Source organism: Macrotis lagotis, chromosome 2 (assembly GCF_037893015.1).
Source record: "Macrotis lagotis isolate mMagLag1 chromosome 2, bilby.v1.9.chrom.fasta, whole genome shotgun sequence".
NCBI classification, from domain to species: Eukaryota; Metazoa; Chordata; class Mammalia; order Peramelemorphia; family Peramelidae; genus Macrotis; species Macrotis lagotis.
In genome coordinates, this window is record NC_133659.1 from 101,761,497 (window position 1) to 101,779,634 (window position 18,138).

The window sequence follows — 18,138 nt, forward strand, 5'->3', positions numbered from 1 at the left end:
CTATAGTCAGTGAAATAGAAAGTTGGTAAGAATCTAATCTAGTAGGATTTTCAGGTGTCAGGGAAGACCTAGTTGAAGTTATTGGCCCTAAAAATTTTCCCCTGATGGACAACAGTTTTGGAGTAGGAATGGAGAAATCCTATGATGGGGCTGATCTTCAGATTAATATTCCCAAAGCCCTACTGTGATCACATCCCTTCCCTTCTCTGGTCTGCTCTCAAAGCCCTATGCAGACCATGTCACCTTCTCCAGGCATGCCAGTATAAAACACTCTATTTGGTTGTCCTGTCCTTTTCCGCCCAGCCGGCAGGCTCACACTCTGTTCCCCAACATCCTCTACAATCCAGTTGTAGGTGCCCACTAACATAACCTCTATCCTCGTCAGGCCTTCTTCCAGGCCATGCCCAGGCCTGACATGCCCTCCCTCCTTTCCTCTGATTCCTGGCTTGCCCAGCCTCCCTCTGGGTTCTGTTCCAATCCCATTATGGGCAGGAGACCTTTCCTATACATACCCTGCTGGGGCTGTCCTGTGAGATGGCCTTCTGTTTACATTGTTGATATCTACGTTTATTAAGCTCCTACTTCGTGCCCTCAGAGTCTGAGACAACCTCTGCCCTCCTGAAGCTCTACCCAATAGGATACCCATCTGATTTTTTCAGGTGCATTATTTTTGTGTTGTCTTTCTCATTAAATTATGAGCTCTAGAGGACAGGAACTATGTTTTTTCCTTTCTTTGTATTTAAGCACTGGTATATAGTAAGCACTTAATAAATACTAGTTGATTGACCAACCAACCTGAAAATCTGTCTCCAAACCTTTAATGGGCATTTCCTTTGCATGTAATGCAGTCTCAGCTCAACAGCTAGCACCTGCTAGAAAGATGAAGCTCTTCCTGATGCCCCAGACATTGGGCTCTCTAAAAATTTATCTTGTGTTTATTATGTATCTATAGAATATTGTTATGTTAGGGCAACGAGATGATTCAATGGATAGAACACTGAGCTTTCAATCAGAAATATTGAAGTTCAAATGCGACCTGAGACACTAGCTGTGGGACCCTGCACAGGTCACTTCACCCTATTTACCTTGGTTTCCTCATCTGTAAAATGAGCTGGAGAAGGAAATAGTAAATCACTCCATTGTCTTTGCCCCCCAAAAATCCAAATGGGCATAGAGAGTCCAATATAACTGAAAAACAGTGAACAGTCACAAATACTTTGTGTATAATATGCACGTGTGTGTATGTGTGTGCATTTACATACAAACATACACACATATAGATTCCTCCAATAAAATGTAAACTCCTTATGGACAAGGATGATTTAATTGTTGGTTTTTTATCTCTAGCACCCAGATACATAGTAGGAACTTAATAAATACTTGTTGATTGCTTTACTGATTACATAGAAATTTTCAGTGACTTCCCATTTCCTGTCAAATGAAGTTCATGCTTATCCATTCACTACCCAGTCCAGCTCAGTTTTCTGGCCTTGCCTCCCTCTGCCCCCTAACACCAACCTAACCATCCAGGCAATCTAGATTTGCTGTTCTAAGAATCTGCATTTTATTTCTGTCATGGCCCTCTTCAGCGTGCTGTTCCTTACCCATACTCCAACTTTGCTCATCCAACTGTCACCCATCTCTCTAGCTCATCTTCCTTTGTAGAGCTCCCATCCAATCTCCTTCTTTCCCCAGGCCAGAATCATGCCCTTTCTCCTCCCGCCTTCTATAACACAATAAACCACAGATCTCACACCCTGTCTTACAGTTTTTAGGTATATTTCTGAGACAGTGTAATCATCATATTAAGAAATCACTGATCTTTGAAGTGTTGAGAGGCACCACAAAGTATCAGAGAGCAGAAGACCCAGGTCCCAGATCCTGACTCTCCTTTCTACTCAGGGTTACCTTGTGTAAATCCTTGCCCCTTCTCTGGGCTTCAGTTTCTTATCTATAATATTGAGGGGAAGCTGGACTAGATGCCCTCTAAGGTTCTAGCTTTATATCTAGAATCTTGTAATCCTGTGTCTTTTCTCCTCTAATAGATTGTTAACTTCTTGAAAACAGAGACTTTCTTATACAAATTTCTATTTTTCCTGCCACCTCCCCCATTTCCCCACCCCTAGGATCTAGCACAGTTAGCAACAATTAGAAAGCATTTTGATTTGCTGAAGAATTGTTTAAAAAAAGTTTTTTTAAAAAATGCTTTCTTGATTATGTTTAGTTGAACAAATCTAATATCTAAAGGGAAGTCAGAGGGGATAGTAGCATTAAGAAGCAAACAGCCTAGACTATAAGAATGAGAGTTCTGGGAAAACTCGAGTTTTCCACAGTTTTCAGAAAAAGGTGTATCAATAGTCTACTTCATGGGAAAGCAATTTCTTTTCCATAGTTGGTCACTGAATTGAGAGAAAGTTAGACATAATTCCCTGCCTTGCAAATTTATTTTTAAAATGTCCCATTCCATCCTCCCACTGGGTATTAACAGGGAGTAAGCCACATAAAATCAACATTGTTTACTCCTCACCTATTTTATGAGATAATCTTTTGTTGACTCTCTTATAATCCCAAAGGAACATTCTGGTTTAAAATTGTATCATAGATCCTTGCCACCCTGTCAGTCTTTTCCTGAAGTCCTTAGCTCCTTTACTAGCTTTTTCTCAACTCTTCCTCCCAATCGACAGTTCCCACCATTACAGAAACACACACATCCCAACAGCTGCCCTCCTTTCAAAGAGGAGCCACTCAGCGTTGAGCTTTGGGAGGCGAAGGGTTATGTCTGTTGTTGCTGTTGGGTTTTTTTTTCTCCCAGCATTTTAGACAGTGGACAACTTTTTCCTTTGAAGTAAGTGTGAGCAGTGTTATTAAGGAACAAGGTGAAGGTTGTCCATCAGAATGGCAGGCCTCAGTTACCAAGTGTTAGAGCTGTTATTATTTCTGACACTCTTTCACTGGGCTTGGACCAACCAGAGATGCTAGAGACAGAAACTCAACACCAAGTCTAAAACATCCTGAGCTTCTGGATGTTTTTTCCTGGGTTGCTAGAGGGTGTCACTCCAGCATAACAACCACTTGTGCATGGTCTGGTAGCACCCCTAAATATTTGTAGCCCAGACAAACCTACAGAGAAGCTTAGTGCCCAGCGTGGCAAACTGCCCCAAGCCTTAGACCCTGAAATTCCGAAGCCAGATCTCCAAGTTCATATGTTTCCATTTCATCGACACTTCATTGGAATCAGATTTTGCAAGAGTCACTGACATCCAAAAAAAGCTTTTCCTTTTAAAGCTCTCTCGTGTGGGAAGCAACTCAAACTTAAACTAATTTGAAGGTTCAAGTTTAGTGCAGACTCCCAACCACCAATTTTTCAAGTAGACTCCACATTCTTGGCCATCTGCTCCCCCCAATAAGTGCATGAGGTTTTGCTGCGAGGCCTAGGGAATGCCAGCCCAGAAAGATTAAAGGCAGGAACATTGTGTATTGTTCCTGGCCAAGTGCTCCTTAGGGCAGCCTTTCAACAGCGCTTCTCTCCGCTTTGTTCTCAGAATCAGATGGTGCCTCTGCTCTTGTTTCTCCTTAGGTTGGAATCAGGAGGCAGTGGCCTCGCCACCACTGACACCTATAGCGACCGGGCCTCGGCGAAGGCCCGCCGGGAGGCCCGAATAGCTTCTCTGACCAGTCGAGTGGAAGAGGACAGCCAAAGGGATTATAAAAAAGTAGGCTCTTTTTCAATCACTTTCCTCTTTGTTTATAAGAACTGACTCTCAAATGAAATCTAAGTGAGCTGGAAAAGAAGGGAAGCATAATTTCTGGGTACCTTTATTGACCCTGTTCAGCTCTATATCAAATATAGAAGGTGACTGTCTAAACCTTTTCCATCACAGTGGTATCAGATCTCCAGAGATGAGTTGGGATGATGAATTAAGGAATTGTAAGGAAGGCACACCAGGCATGGGTAAAATTAATATGATGAATGTAGTTTACTCGGTTGGCCCTGATATTTTTCACATGAAAGAAGTAACATAGCCATGCGGATAGAAGGCTGAACATAGAAGTAGGATCCCTCAGACCCTTCATATGCCCCTGCCTCTTCATCTGTAAAATGGGTCAGGAGTACCTTCCCCCTAGGGTGTTAGGGCATGTATTCACATGAGACTGGTTCTGAAACATTCTCTTTGGTGTGGGGACACAAGGGTTATTTGTACCAGGAGGTTCTTCTAGAAAGAAGCAAAAGAAAGATTTTTTTTTTCTCAGAATTAACTTTTTTGTTAGCTGCCTCTGGAAAAGGGAAGGAAAGAAAGAAGGGAGGAAGGGGTACATACTGTGTGCTGGGGCAATGTACTTTTTAAAAAATGTACTTTGATGTTGGGTCATCATTATCTGTGCTTTCCTATATTTTCATTATCTGGGTCTATCTTATTTTCAAAAAGAAAAAAACTTCATCTTTTCTGTTTCTTGGAGATTTTCATTCATTCCCATATATTTCTGCCAAGAGGCAACATAGCCTGGTGGACAGAGACCTGGCCTTGGAGTCTAGAAGATCCAAATTCAAGTGCCACTTCTGACACAGGCTTGCTTTATGACATTGGGCAAGCTCCTCTGAGGGCCCTGGTCCTCCCCATAAAGTTACATCTTTCAAAGAAAGCATTGGTCTGCATTAGGCAAGAGAATTTCCTCATCTGAGGTGGCTCTACTAATAGAATTTCCTCTCACAGTGCTAATGGGTGGGTAACCAGGTACTCTCTTTTTCTTCCCCAAGCTCTATGAAAGTGCCCTGGCAGAAAACCAGAAGCTAAAAACCAAACTGCAAGAGGCTCAGCGGGAGCTGGCGGATGTCAAATTTAAATTGGAAAAGGTGGCTCAGGTAAGGTTGGGGGAGGGGAGGACCAACAGGAGGGGGTAAAACTGGGTGTCTGGGGAGAATAAGCCACAGAAATCCTGAGCTGCTGTCAGGGCTTCCTTGTTGCTTTGCCTAAAATGGAAAAATGGAATCTGGAGCGATCATCCACATACCATTAGCATTGCTGAGGACTGATCCCCACTCCAGCCATCCTCCCCACCACCCTCTTGGTTCTGTTTGCTCTTTCAGACAAAGAGAGAGGCTGAGGCCAAAAAATGAGGGTAGTTTTCAGCCAGGGTCATGCAGTCAGTGGAGGGCTAAGGCCCTGGTCCTGCGAGGTTTGTGCTCCTGACTCCAAAGCCCAGTGCTCACCTGCAGACTAGGCATCTGTGGCAGGCTCAGCCATCACTGGAATGGCCAGAAGGCCGAGTCAACCTTTCTGCTCTTACAGCTAAGCCTGGTTTAATTAGATGATGCTTTTAGAAGGTGCTGGAGGTAATAACCTCATTCCCAGTGAAACAAATCCTAGAACTGAAAGCTGAAGCATGTGCTGTCTCAGTTTGTTGTGGATTTAACAGGAAGTCTATTGAGTTACTGCCCTCCCTGAGATGTCTAGAGCCTAAGGATTTAGAAAAGTGAGCAGATTTTTAAATGAATCTAGAAGATGAAAAAAATAAAACTAAGAAATGGACTTGATCATGTGGTGAGGAATAGTGATCAGAATTATAGTGATAGGTACTGCTAGATGGTAGGGGTTGGCTTTTGTTAAGAGCTACTCAACTCATTGCTTGCAGCTACCCTGGAAAGTGAGGGGTGGAAAGAACCCAAGAGGGCAGTTTGAACATAGCATCTTGACCACTGACAAATAGAGGAAGGGAAGGGTACCTGCTTCCATAGTCCTCGGATGAGAGCAGATATTTGGTCTTTCTGTGCCTGCTGATTGGCTCCACAATCAGATCTTGCCCCACCATGGGCATAGAATGGGGCTAAATAATGATTCAAATTCAAAGGAAAAGCTGAAACTGCACAATGAAGGGGCCCAAATACCCCTTTTTCATTTCTTCTTTAGAAGAAATGAAAGATAGCACTTCTTTTGGCCTTTGGGTGTTCTCAGCTTCTCCTCCAGTCTATGTTCCACATCTGGCAAGCTGTCTAGCAGATGTTGGCCTACAAGGCGGGTGCTGTAAAGAGCCTCACCCTGTCTGATCCCTGGAGAAAGCCCATGTTCTTTGTTGTGCTTGCCTAGAGGGTTTTGAGTACAGCTACTGTTGCCAGATACACCTAAGGATTGAAATTGTGAAACTATAAACTCTTTTCTTATGTGATTCTACCAAACTTGGAATTTTTTTTTAAATAAGGTTTGCCATTTTCTAAATGAACTGGCATCTCATGATGAAGGATCTGATAGTCTGTTCATGCAACAAACATTTGAACACTAGAGAAATGAAATGCAAAGTAACTTCCAGGAAAAAAAACTGTAATACTTGGGGGGAATCAGGGTGGTCTTTTTTTAATAGATGATACATGAGCTTGGCTTTGAAAGAAGTCAGGGGGTTCTAAGAGATGTAAGTGAGGAAGAAAGTCATCTCAGGCCCAGAAGACCACCCATATCAAAGGCTGGAAGTAGAGTGCTGGGGGTGGGGTTGAGGTGGGAGAGACTGGGACATAGAACGGATGCAGGAGAGTGGGGGTAGGGGAGTGTTTAGAGGAGAACTTCAAAAGCAAAACAGAGGAGAGACAAGACAAGCCACTGCTGCTTCTTGAGAAAGCAAGTGAAGCATCAGACCCTTACTCTGAGAATATCAGTTTGACAGCTTTGGGGAGAATAAATTATGGAGAAGAGACACTAAAGGCCAGGAGAGCTGATAGGATGCCATTGCAATGGTCCAGGCAAGAGGTGATTAAGGCCTGAGCCCAGATGACTGTGGGATTGGGGAAGAGGGAGTGGTTATGAGATCGATAATGGAAGCCAAATAAGCAGATTTTGGCAACTGCTGCAATGTGAAGTGTGGGTGAAAAAGAAGAGGCAAGAATGACTGAAACTGTGAACCTGGGGACAGACAGGGAAGAGTTAGGAAAAAGAGGTATCAGGGGAAGGATGCTGGGTTCTGGTTTGGACACAGTCTGAGATGCCTACAGACCTCCAGCTGGATTTATCCATTCAACAGTTAGTAATGCAGGTTGATGTTCCAGATAGTTCACATCTGTATGTCTGTATGTGGTAAAAAAGAGATTGCCATCACATATCTGGCAAGATTGACTAACATACTTGGTCTTGATTGAAAGGCAAAGGGAGTAAAATCATGAAATATTTCTCCTTTGCATAAAAATAGCTTCAAAATGTTAAATGATAATATCACATAAGATAGCATCTATAGCATCCTTAGAAACTTGGGAAAGTGAGAGTTCAGATGAGAGCATGTCAGAGTTGAACTAGATCCTTAGTCCAAACTCATCCAAATCCCGGATGTACAGATGAGAAGGGAAGAGCTGACTTCCCAAAGAAAGGCCAAAGATGGGTAATGACTGGACCATGCTCATCAGGGGCAAGGCCAAGGCTGGCATATTGTCTCCCTTTACCTCCCAAGGTCTGTCTTACTAAGCAAATGCAGGGGAAGATCTGCTTCTCCTCTCCCTTCAACCTCACTCCCTGGGTTTGGGGAAAGGATAGTGGTAAAAAGCAGGGGCCAAGATGAGGGGAAGAGTTCTGAGTATGCCTGTAAAAGGTAGACAGCATCGCCTCACCATCCAGGAGGAAAGTTCATGAACAATTTAGAAGACACCTGACTGGGCTCAGTGACCCAGAAGGGAACTTGGAACTTGGTTTAGTCTATTCCCTGACCCCCAACCAGATATGCTCAAGACTAAGCACATTCTGTTTTATTTACCAAAAATTCAGTTCTTTGTTCTTTTGGGGCTGCATGCTGTCCTTAGGGTGAAGGGAAGAACCTGTCTAAGCCCTTGGATGCTTGAAGCAAGAAGGTTGGGAAAGAGGGGCCATATGGGAGAAGAGACTTCAAAGCAGTATTCTCATTTTGAGACGCCCAGAGTGTATCCTGTAAGACACAGGTGGAAGCTGGGAAAGAGTCAGGCATGGATGGGGAGAGACTTTGTGGAGGACAGAGAGGGCAGGGTCCCTCTGCTTGCTGTGCTAATAGATGTCCCAACAAAGCCAGCTGAAGGGAGGAAGAGCTCACTAACCCTCATCCTTGCCAGCCTCCCTGGGGGGCCTCACAGTGCTGCTTCCTATTTAGGACTGGTAGACTGTGGCAGGAGGGAGGTGGCTGGGCTGTCTCTCTGTCCTAGGTTTTCCACAGTAATACCTGGGTTTTTCATTGATACCAGCAGAAACAAGAAAAAACCTCTGACCGATCAACAATGCTGGAGGTGGAGAAAAGGGTACGTGTGTTCTTTCTTCCCTTCTGCTCTATCTCCATTTCTCTTTTTTACTTTCCCTGACTTTGTTGTTCTTGCCAACGGAAAAAGTTCTTCTTAAAAAGGCATTATTAGTCCTGCCACATTCTATTCCCAGCTTGATGAGAAATTCTTTTAGCCTGAGTTTAACTTCTAATCCTTTTGGGATCCCCCGACTGCCAATCCTTTTCACTTGCTCCATTCTTGGTCATCTCGTCATGACCTGGCTTCCGGGCTTGCTGGGCCACATCATACTACAAAAAATGCATTTCAGTTTAGCTGAAAAATCATCACCCCCCCAAGTTTCTAGACCCTTTGGGCTCATCACTAGAGGGAGAAGGAGGGGAGGTGGGTCAGCATAATGGGCCCAACTGAAGAATCACTAGTTCTGAGCTCACCCAGGTGCCCTTGCCTAAAAGGTTTGAGGAGGTACCTCCGCTTGACACTTCTGCACAAAGACATTAATTAAGATTGACTTGAACTCGGCTGGGTTTTGATTATGTCTTTCCATCCCAGTTCTCCCATTATTTGATTTTTGGAAATTAGTTAAGTTACACATTCTGTTCCCCTCGTATGCAAACCTCTCTAAGCTTCCATCTGATCTGATCCTTTGGGGCTTAACATGAGTCCCTTTACTGGGACTGGTAGAGATTAGTCCTCAAGATAAAAAGAAGCAAGGTGTTTGGAGTGGGGGTGAGGGGGTGGGGGGGAATCAGTCAAGGTGACCTATCAAGGGCAACCTACACTTGCTCCCCTTTGTGAGAGACAACAACTCTGTGAAGTGGAAAAAAGGGAAAATTGGGAGTTGGTCACTTGAGATCATTTGAAATCTGAGGACAGTTTTGAGATGTACTGTGGTATTTTTATATACCATTTCCCTCTACAACCCTCTTGCTGTTCCATGGAATGTGGATAATGTGAGAAATAGCCCTGCCCCAGCTCTACCACAGGGCCCCACACCTGGGATGGAAGTGGCCAGACAGGTGAGGGAGAGTTAAGGGTGCTGCTGCTGTGGGCCTCAGCTAACCTCTAAGAGATCGCTGTTCTTTTACACAGGAGAGACGAGCCCTGGAACGGAAAATGTCGGAAATGGAGGAGGAAATGAAGGTACGGAGGATTTTTTTCCTATTCTGTGTCTGACCTTTGAATGCCTAACAGATATGAGTCGATCACTCTGCTGAGGTAAGGAGGCAGTTCCTCCCTTCAGGACATTTTACAGACTTGTCAAACCACACCAGCCGTGGCTGTCCCGCCCTGGCCCCCCAAGAGCACCTTGGAACTAATGCTGCCTTTGTTTTGAAGGGGTGACTTCTGCAGGCTGAAGACAGACGTGAGTTGAACTTTAAGGCTCCATAATCAATCGCTTCACCCTCACAGGACTGGGCAGTAGAGCCAGGGCTGGTCTTCTGACGTGGTGTGGCCGCACACTCCAAGCCTGGCAGAGGCTGGGGGCTTTCCCCACATCCCCCTCCCATTTCAGCACACTGCTGGAGGAAGCACAGAAGAACCATTCTGAAATAGTGGAGATGGATTCTCCTATTGATTTCCTGTCCCAGACCATTTCCCTGAAATATTCAGGAATGCTTGGCACTCTCCCAATGCGGCAAGCTCAGCTCAGGCCACCAGACACACGTCTCGGCTCTGCTGCATTTTCTCTTTGTCCTTCCTTCTCCTTCCCTGTTCTTCTCTTCTCCATGGGCCACTCTGGGCTCTTGAGGCTGGCATGCTCCCTCTATGGGCATCACTGCCCCAGGGAAGGAGAATGGGAGAGGCCCCTAAGATTTGGTTTGGGGGATGCCTGTCGCCCCAGTATGCTGCATGCCCTCAGCCACCAGTGCTTGGCTTTGTTCTGTCTCTTCACAGTTTGTTTTCTTACTGGTTATGACACCAAGAGGTAACTTTGGGGAGCATAGGATTTCCTCACTTGGAGAACAGGAATATTGAGTTAGAAAGATGGAGGCTCAATCCCAATCATGCTGAAGGAGCAGATGCCCTTGTGGGCAGAGCATTTGGCTTTACCTTTCAGGACACTGGAGCAGGAATAAGGATAATCCCACTCCTCACATTAATGTAGGGCAACTGGTACTATTACCATCTCTATTTTACAACTGAAGAAACTGAGGCAGGAAAGCCACCCAGGGAGGAATGTTGGGCCTCGAGTTCCAAGGGATTCGCTCTTTGCACAGTGCCACACTGAGCCTGCTTAAGGAGTGACACAAAGTGATGGAACACAAAAATAGTCATCAGCCCCTTGAGATAATCAGTTTATCTCTGTGAGCTCAGACCTTCCTGGGTCTCTTCAGGAGCTCGGTGGTCCTTGAGCTGGGTCCTCCCCTTCCTTCTCTGTCACTGGTAACCCTGGGCTGGCCCATGTTTGCAGCTGCCTGAATTCTCTTGTTGGGAAGCAAGGTTGGTTCTTTGTGTTGTCAAGTTCTGAGGAGAGCCCTTAAATGGGGTCAAATGCTGGTGCCTCTGAGGAGTCCTCCAGGGGCAGGGCCAGCCCACCCAAGCACCATGCGTTTTGTGGATTCTCAGTCACACGGACTTATTCCCACACAGACAAGGACCTGGAATTAGAAGCTTTGCTGTTCCCACACAGAGAGAGAGAGAAGCCTGAATTTAGATTAAACCATAGGGTCAAGCAGGCAAATAGGGACTTGGGAGCAGTGGCTCTTGCACTGCTTTAGTTGAATAGCCTTATATGACACTGGCATTGAAGAGGTCAGTCTAGCAGGAGTATGGTCAGCAGCTCAGGGAGCCCTTTGAGGCAAGGCATTTGTCCTAATTCTCTGCAACAAAATTAAGGTTTGGGCACTTTCTCCACCTTCTTGGTTCCCAACAGGCTGACTAAAATAGGCAACTTGTTCCTTGGGATTGTCCCCAGAGATTGTCGAGGGAAAGACCTCTCCCATGGACTGGAGAAGAGCCTCGAGAAAGTCTTTGCTCTTTTTCTAAGCCAGGGCTTGAAGGGTACATCCATTTGTTTATATTTATTTATTTATAGTTATATCCTTAGACATGCACACAAAATGTTAAGTGATCCAATATAGCCTGAGGACTAGAATTCTAAAACAATTCTCAAACCTGTCTGAAATGGAATGAACAATTAAGGATAGAGTTGGGGAAGGGCAGAGAATAAGCACTTACATAGAACTCACTGTGTGCCAGTGTCACCTATGTGCAGAGCACTTACAAATATGATCTCACTTGTTCCTCACAATAACTCTGGGAGAAGGTGTTGTTAATACTCCCAGATGAGGAAACTGAGGTAGGCAGAGGTTAACTGGCTGTGCAGGGTATCTGAGGAAGTATGTGAGGCTGGATTTGAGCCTGGGTGCTTTATCACTGGGCCTCCTTGCTGCCTTCGGGAAGTAATACTTCTATAAATCATGACAACAATAATTGTTTCTGCCTCAGAACCTCCAAACTCTTCTTTGCTAAAACCTGAAGAGGAGGAGATCCTACTAGCAGACCAAAAAAAGCTTCAAGCCTCCCCTTAGAGGACTCTGATGCCCTGGTTTTTCTGACCTTCCCAAGGTGCTGCCCTCCTTTTACCAGGGTTCCTTATGGCTGTAGTCCTGGGTTTGGCATCAGACCAAAAAAAAAATATTTTATATCTGGACATAAAGTTCTCTCCTAAAAGAGCCCAAGAAGCTTCACAGAGGTAGATCTAAAGCCATAAAGGGACCAGCAAGTTCAACTCTTATTTTACAGATCAGGAAACTGAGGTCCTAGAGAGGTTGAAGGGCCTGCTTGGAGTCACTCAGCTAATAAGCATCTGAAGAAAGATTTGAATCCTTGCCTGATTCTCAAGGCAGGGCCTGGATGGAAACAGTGGCCAGTGCTGGCCCAACACAGAAGGATTGATAGCCAAAGCTGAGCTAGCTGGTCATCCAGAACATATAGGCCATTCCTCCCTTTGAGACACAGAGGACTCGTATGTGCCCTCCTAAGACAAACCAGGGGGAGAAAAATGTTAAAATCCTCCAAGGTGCCTCATAGGCACAGTTCTGTGCTCAAGGATGATGTCTCCTAAACTGTGGCCAATGGGATGAGGAAGCAGTCATGGGTAAGGGATCAGGGGTAGGAACCCAAAGGGCAAGGAGACAGACCCTGGGCAGTCCCCCTAAGGATGTGGGTCTGGTCTTTGGGACCTCCATGGGGCTATTACTGACCAGAATTTGGAAGGGTAAGTGATTCATTCCTTTTTAAATGACAACTCAGACTCTGGCTTGCAGTAGGACTTGGACTTTGCATGTCTGCCTAAGTGGCACTAGAGCATTTGTATTGCCCTGGACCAACGGTGAAATGATTGGTTATCTACCTTGTGCTGATACACTTCCCTCCAGGGATTGACACTTGTCTTCCTCTCTTCTTCTCTCCTCTCCTCCCACCCCCATCAGCCAGTATTGCCATTCCAGAGAATGAATGGTCTTAAATCAGTTGATCCCCCTTGTTGTAGAAACCTCCTCCAGTCTGCTCCTACATAAGCCTGACCTCTTTTCAGCTCTACTCCACATTTTGTCTGTTTCCCCCTCTCCTCTTCTCCTCCTCCTCCTTCTCTTCCTCCTCTTTCCTCTCTTCTTCCTCCTCCTCCACTTCCTTTTCCCTCTCCTCCTCTTCCTCTTGCCTGTCCTCTTCCTTGTCCTCCTTTTCCCTCTCCTCTTCCCCTTCTTCCTCTTTTTTCTCTTCCTCCCTCCCCCCTCCCTCCCTTCCTCCTCCTCCCTGGCTCCCAGTGACCTCCCCCTGATGCTGCTTCTGTTAGGACACTCAGCCAGTTCCTCCCTCATCCAACACTCTCTTTCCAGCGCCTTTGACTTCATCCCACTCTGCCAACACCTTGCACTGAACTAGGGGTCTTGAGTGAGTGCTCAGGGCCAGCTTGGTCCAGCGATACTGAATGTGCTTCATGCTCAATAAACATCCAAGCTGGATGCAGGAAATGTTCTGCTGTTCCTTAATTCAACCCCTCTTCCTTCCCTCTTCATTCCTTGCACGACCCCTTTTGCCCCTCTTATGCCCCTGCTTGAAGTGAGTGCAAAGGCCAGCCCTGTCCTCCCTTGTCTCCCCGGCCCCCAGGCCACCCTGTCTTCCCCTTCAGGGATGATGAGTTTTCCTAATGGGGAAAGGAAGTTCAGCGGTTCTGTCTTTGCGTCTCTTCCCCTTGCTGTCTTTCTTATTTCCCGCTGTTTTTTTATTCTCTCTTGTTCACCCCTGAATAATGATCATTCAACTAATTTTTCATTTAATTCATTCACCCCATGCTGGTTCTAGGCAGACTTCTCTCTCATTCTCTTCCCTATGATGTCCCCGCACTTGTAACCTTAACAGATGTATGCCGCTCATCTCTTATTTCTCTGTTCACATGGCAGAAGCTTTCACCTCCTCCCAGAGCACTGGTTGACCAGGGCTTACACATTGTCACTCACCTGAGACAACTAACTGTGTAGACCAGACTCATTGTATTAAATGCTGGCATTGATTGGTGGGTTTGGGGTATTTTTTTGATGGCCTATAAATAAATGGTAGGAATTTTGTGGACTGGTAAAATGTTGACTCCCAGTCAGACTAAACAACAGTATCCTAAGTATTGGTTTGGAACCAAGGTGGAAAGCCACATGTGAGTCAACCAGAGGGTTCCCAGAATAATACATCTGGCAGCATTATCTCAGAAGAGACCCAGAATAGAAGGAAGAAACAAACCTGTAGTTAACATAGCTTCAGGCGCCATCCTGGGTCATGGCTCCACATGTCTAGGGATGCCTTGGTACTTAGAGCAGCCCAGACTGTTACTCTGTTATTACTAAATAGTCATAAATGATATAAAATGTGGCCATATTTTCCAGAGTATATCTTTAATGAGCTCCAAGATTCTGCATGAATGGGGAGCAAGGGGAGCACCATTAGCTGTCAATTTGGCAATGCAGATAATTACACAATAGGTCAGTGCCAGTTTAACTGCTCCTAAAGCTTAGCCAAAGCTTTCTGGACTTCAGGACAGAACTGGCTCTTACCATGGGTTCCTTCAAAGAAAGTTGGAGAACCACCTGGAGAAGTGCTAATTCTTTATTAATTTTTATAATTCCTTTCCACTAATCTGCTCATGGCTCTGTCTACAGAATGAACTTTCAAGCCTCAGACTTCCTTCCCCCCAACAGTAAAGAAATCAGAGGGAAAAGAATAGAAAAAGAGAGAAAATAGAATGATTTTTAAAAAAGGTGGAAGAAAGAGAAGAAAGGAAATAATCATTTCAGTTAGGGTCCAGATTGGATGAAGGAAGGTCTGAGAAAGCTGGGGATTGCTCCAGGCAGGTTGGCATCCTCGTCACTCCTGCCCAAAGCCAAGGGGCCACGCAACAGGAATATCCTTCAGAACCACAGTCAGACGGGCTACTGGAGGGGGCAGTCAGCTCCTGCTGGCCTGGGTCTCTAGGCTCTGCTCTGGTCTCGAGCTTGCACACCATCATTCCATCCCCTGCTCTCCTCCTTACCATTTTCCTCTCTTCCTTTCCTTTCTTGCATGCAAACTAAAAAACAAAAAGTCACATGATTTCCTTGTCCTACTTTTTATCTCCTTTGGTCTGTTTTGTCTGTCTGTCTCTGTCCCCTCCGTGTCTCACTCTCTGCAGAACCTTCACCAGCTTAAACAGATTCAAACCCTGAAGCAGATGAACGAACAGCTGCAGGCTGAAAACAGGGCCCTGACCCGGGTGGTGGCCAGACTCTCGGTGTCCATCGAGTCCTCGGAGACCCAAGAGCTCTAGCTCTACCCTTTCCTCTCCACCTCACCTCCCTCCTCCACCACTCCAGGCAGGTTTACTCTTCTTGTTGGTCTGGGGGCTCATTGCACACCCCTGCAACATCGAAATCTAAACTCTGATGCCTAATCAATCCTGGTGATCTGGGGATAGAAGGGGTCTACTAGAAAACCAAGTCAAGTGGCAGCTAGGTGGCGCAGTGGATAGAGCACTGGCCCTGGAGTCAGGGACCTGAGTTCAAATCCGGCCTCAGATACTTAGTGATTACCTGTGTGGCCTTGGGCAAGTCACTTAACCCCATTGCCTTGCAAAAACCTAAAAAAAAAGAAAAAAGAAAAGAAAACCAAGTCAAATGGCATAAACCCAGCCAGACTGGCTGCATATTTGAACTGAGTGATAAGCACTTACTCCTAAAATCAAGAGGATTTATAGATGGATTTGCACTTAGTTCATCACATGTCCAGGTTTACACAGAAAAACCCCTTTGGTTGGGGTAGGGCTCCTGCATTGGGAATGGGATTGCTCTCCAGTGAGCAGCGACCTAGAGAAAGGACTTGAGGAGGTAGAGTTGGACCCCCCCACTAGTCCTGGAATTTCTCTTCAGTGGTGAGTGACCATATAGTGTTCCAAAGTGAAACAGATTCTTTAACCCACTAAAGGTCATTGGGAAGGGGACATAGAACTAGGGGTGCAGCTGTCTTAGGACCAGTGTGGCCTCCTTCACTCCCCAGCCCTCCCATTCAGGCAGAAGTGACCAGAGTGAAGAATGCGATATACCAGCCCATTTGGTCAGCTCAGCCTTTGTTTTCTTGGCAAGGGAACACTGCTTATGTCTCATCTCCATCCCAGATCTCTAAGGATTCATCTGTGGTTTAGATTAGTAAAACCTTCCATCATCCACCCGCCCTTGTCTTTGCCGAAAAGTTGATGTTGATGACCAGTGAAGTAAAAAGCACATACCTCTGTGACTAATAAAACTGAGACATGAGGATTTATTCATTCACATCCCAAGATGACATGATGGGATCCCTGCTGCCAAAAACCTTTCTCCTCAGAAAAGATATTTTCATTTTTGTCAGCAACATAATTAAACCTGGTCAGGGCATTCTTTTGCCTTCTTCCATTTGCTTTTGCCATGGGTCAGTGCTAATGACTAAAACTCACTACATCTGAGGTGCCCACGTTATCCCAAGGACTGAGCTAATATTTTTTGAGACCTTTGCAAGTAGGACAATCTTGAAAGAGAAGTGTGCCCAGCCTCTCGCTGAGCTGCCCGGCCACCCCACCCCCACCCCAAGCATTCAGCTCCCTTCTAAGGCTCCACCAGTCACGACAAGGGAACGGCAGCAAAGCTGCTGATGAGTGGGGATTCCAGGAGGAATGCCGAGAGTTTCCTCTTGTGTTTAAGCTGCTACGAGGTAAGGGTCAGAGCTGGTTCTCTTATTTCCAGGACTGGAGACTGAAGTTGTTTTTCACTATGCTGCTATAAGTGAACTTCATTTAACACAGTTGTGTTCTGGGCAGTGCACCCAGCTAGATCCAGGTGGCTAGACAAAAACAAGCAGATGAGGTCCCTGCTCTCAAGCACTGTTTACCAAGAGCCCTTTACCACCTGGCAGATCGTAGTGATGGTGAGGGTGGCACAGCCTCATGGTGACTGGGCAAAGCATCACTATCATGGGGGAGAAGCCAAATGGTTAAAGGAATAACCTGCCCCTGTCCTTGGTCTGTTGATGTTTGCTCCACCACCCCCCCAACATCCTCTGTGGACCCATCAATTTGGTCCTGGAGGGACCTCCAGGACCTCAGCACCCTTGAGGCCAGCCCCTCATTTTATGGTTAAGTGATCATGCTACTGGTAAGTGGTCGAGGTGGGCTTCAAGCCCAGATCCTCTGAACTCCCAGCATGGTGCACTCCTGCCTGAAGTTGGCCCTCAGTGAGATGTGGGAGGGCACAAGAGCTCTCGGGCCTGGGCCATGGAGTCCACAGTGCCTGGAATCATCCCAGCCCTTACGTGGCAGTGAATTCATTCTGGAGTAGTTTCCCTTTAACTTATCCTTGGACAGGAGTTTGTGACAGATATATTTTTCCTTTTTTTCCCCCCTATGCCTTAGGTATCTTCATACAGGTATCCAAACAAGCATTAAAAAAAGGCATTGTCTTCCCTCTTGTCTCTTAAAAATGAAAGAGGAGTTTGAGGGGTGACATTTCCTCCATTTCTGCATTCCAGTTCTTGTACTTAAGCATACCACACCTTGGATGTCAGCTGTAGAGTGCTGCAGCTGGGAAACAAGGGGGTGGGGGCAGAGGGGAGGGGGGTAGGTCCCTGAGGTTCAGCAGATTGTGCATTAAATCACACACATGCACAGCTCTCTGCCTTGACTCTGATTGGATGAACAGCCAGCAGTTCTTCCTAATCTTCTGTCAAATCCCCTGATGCAAAGGACTTCTGTCAAAGTCACACTGAGAGTCAGGCTGCAAGATGAGACATCCGAGTGGCAGAGAAGGTTCAGAGGTACAAGGCCACCTTATAGCATGGCTACAGAGCTGGTTGTTTTAGAAGCAAGCAAGATATCCTGGGCAAATAGCAAAGATACAGAAATGAATGGCAGTGGTCTGCTTAGTTGGGTTAGGCAAAACAGAAAGCTACTATTGTACTTTTTAAAAAATTTTATTGAAATGATCATATTTTAAAAAATAATTTCCAAATTCTCAGGCTTTGCTCAAGGAAAAAATAATGATGATTTGAACATGTAAAGTGTTTCCCATCTTTTATCTCATTTGATACTTATAGTGTCTTGAGGAAGTAGATAGTATAGGGATCCTTCTCCTTAGGTAACTGAAACAGGCAGAGTGATTCTCTCAGATCATGTTGATAGGAATTGACAAAGCTAGAATTAAAATTGCCACAGCATAAATCTGAGACCAGGGCTCTTTCCTGCATTGCATGATGAATAACAGTAACATAAATAGCAATCTTTTTTTTTCCTATACTCTTTTTGTTTGTACTCCCTTATTAGCCTTACATCAACTCTGAGAGATAGGGAGGAAAATCATCATGATCCTCATTATGCAAATGAAGAAACTGAGACTCTGAAAGGAGTGGAGACTTAGCAAAGATCACACAGC

The 18,138-nt window shown here is 45.6% G+C and overlaps 1 protein-coding gene across 8 annotated transcripts in view; it reads left to right on the forward strand.

Annotated features, from left to right (window-relative positions):
• The window catches only part of PPP1R12B (protein phosphatase 1 regulatory subunit 12B), a 263,657-nt gene that overhangs the window by 237,474 nt on the left and 8,045 nt on the right, over positions 1-18,138 (forward strand). For 3 of the 8 annotated variants that reach the window (XM_074222379.1, XM_074222383.1, XM_074222385.1), the window contains 5 exons: positions 3,578-3,713; positions 4,757-4,861; positions 8,183-8,236; positions 9,308-9,358; positions 14,880-15,060. In XM_074222379.1, the coding sequence (XP_074078480.1) occupies positions 3,578-3,713; positions 4,757-4,861; positions 8,183-8,236; positions 9,308-9,358; positions 14,880-15,014 (481 nt within the window). In that variant the 3' untranslated portion in view covers positions 15,015-15,060. Of the gene's footprint in view, positions 1-3,577; positions 3,714-4,756; positions 4,862-8,182; positions 8,237-9,307; positions 9,359-9,553; positions 9,582-14,879; positions 15,061-18,138 lie in introns of all 8 variants that reach the window. The other 5 variants (XM_074222381.1, XM_074222384.1, XM_074222386.1 and 2 more) reach the window with 3 other exon arrangements.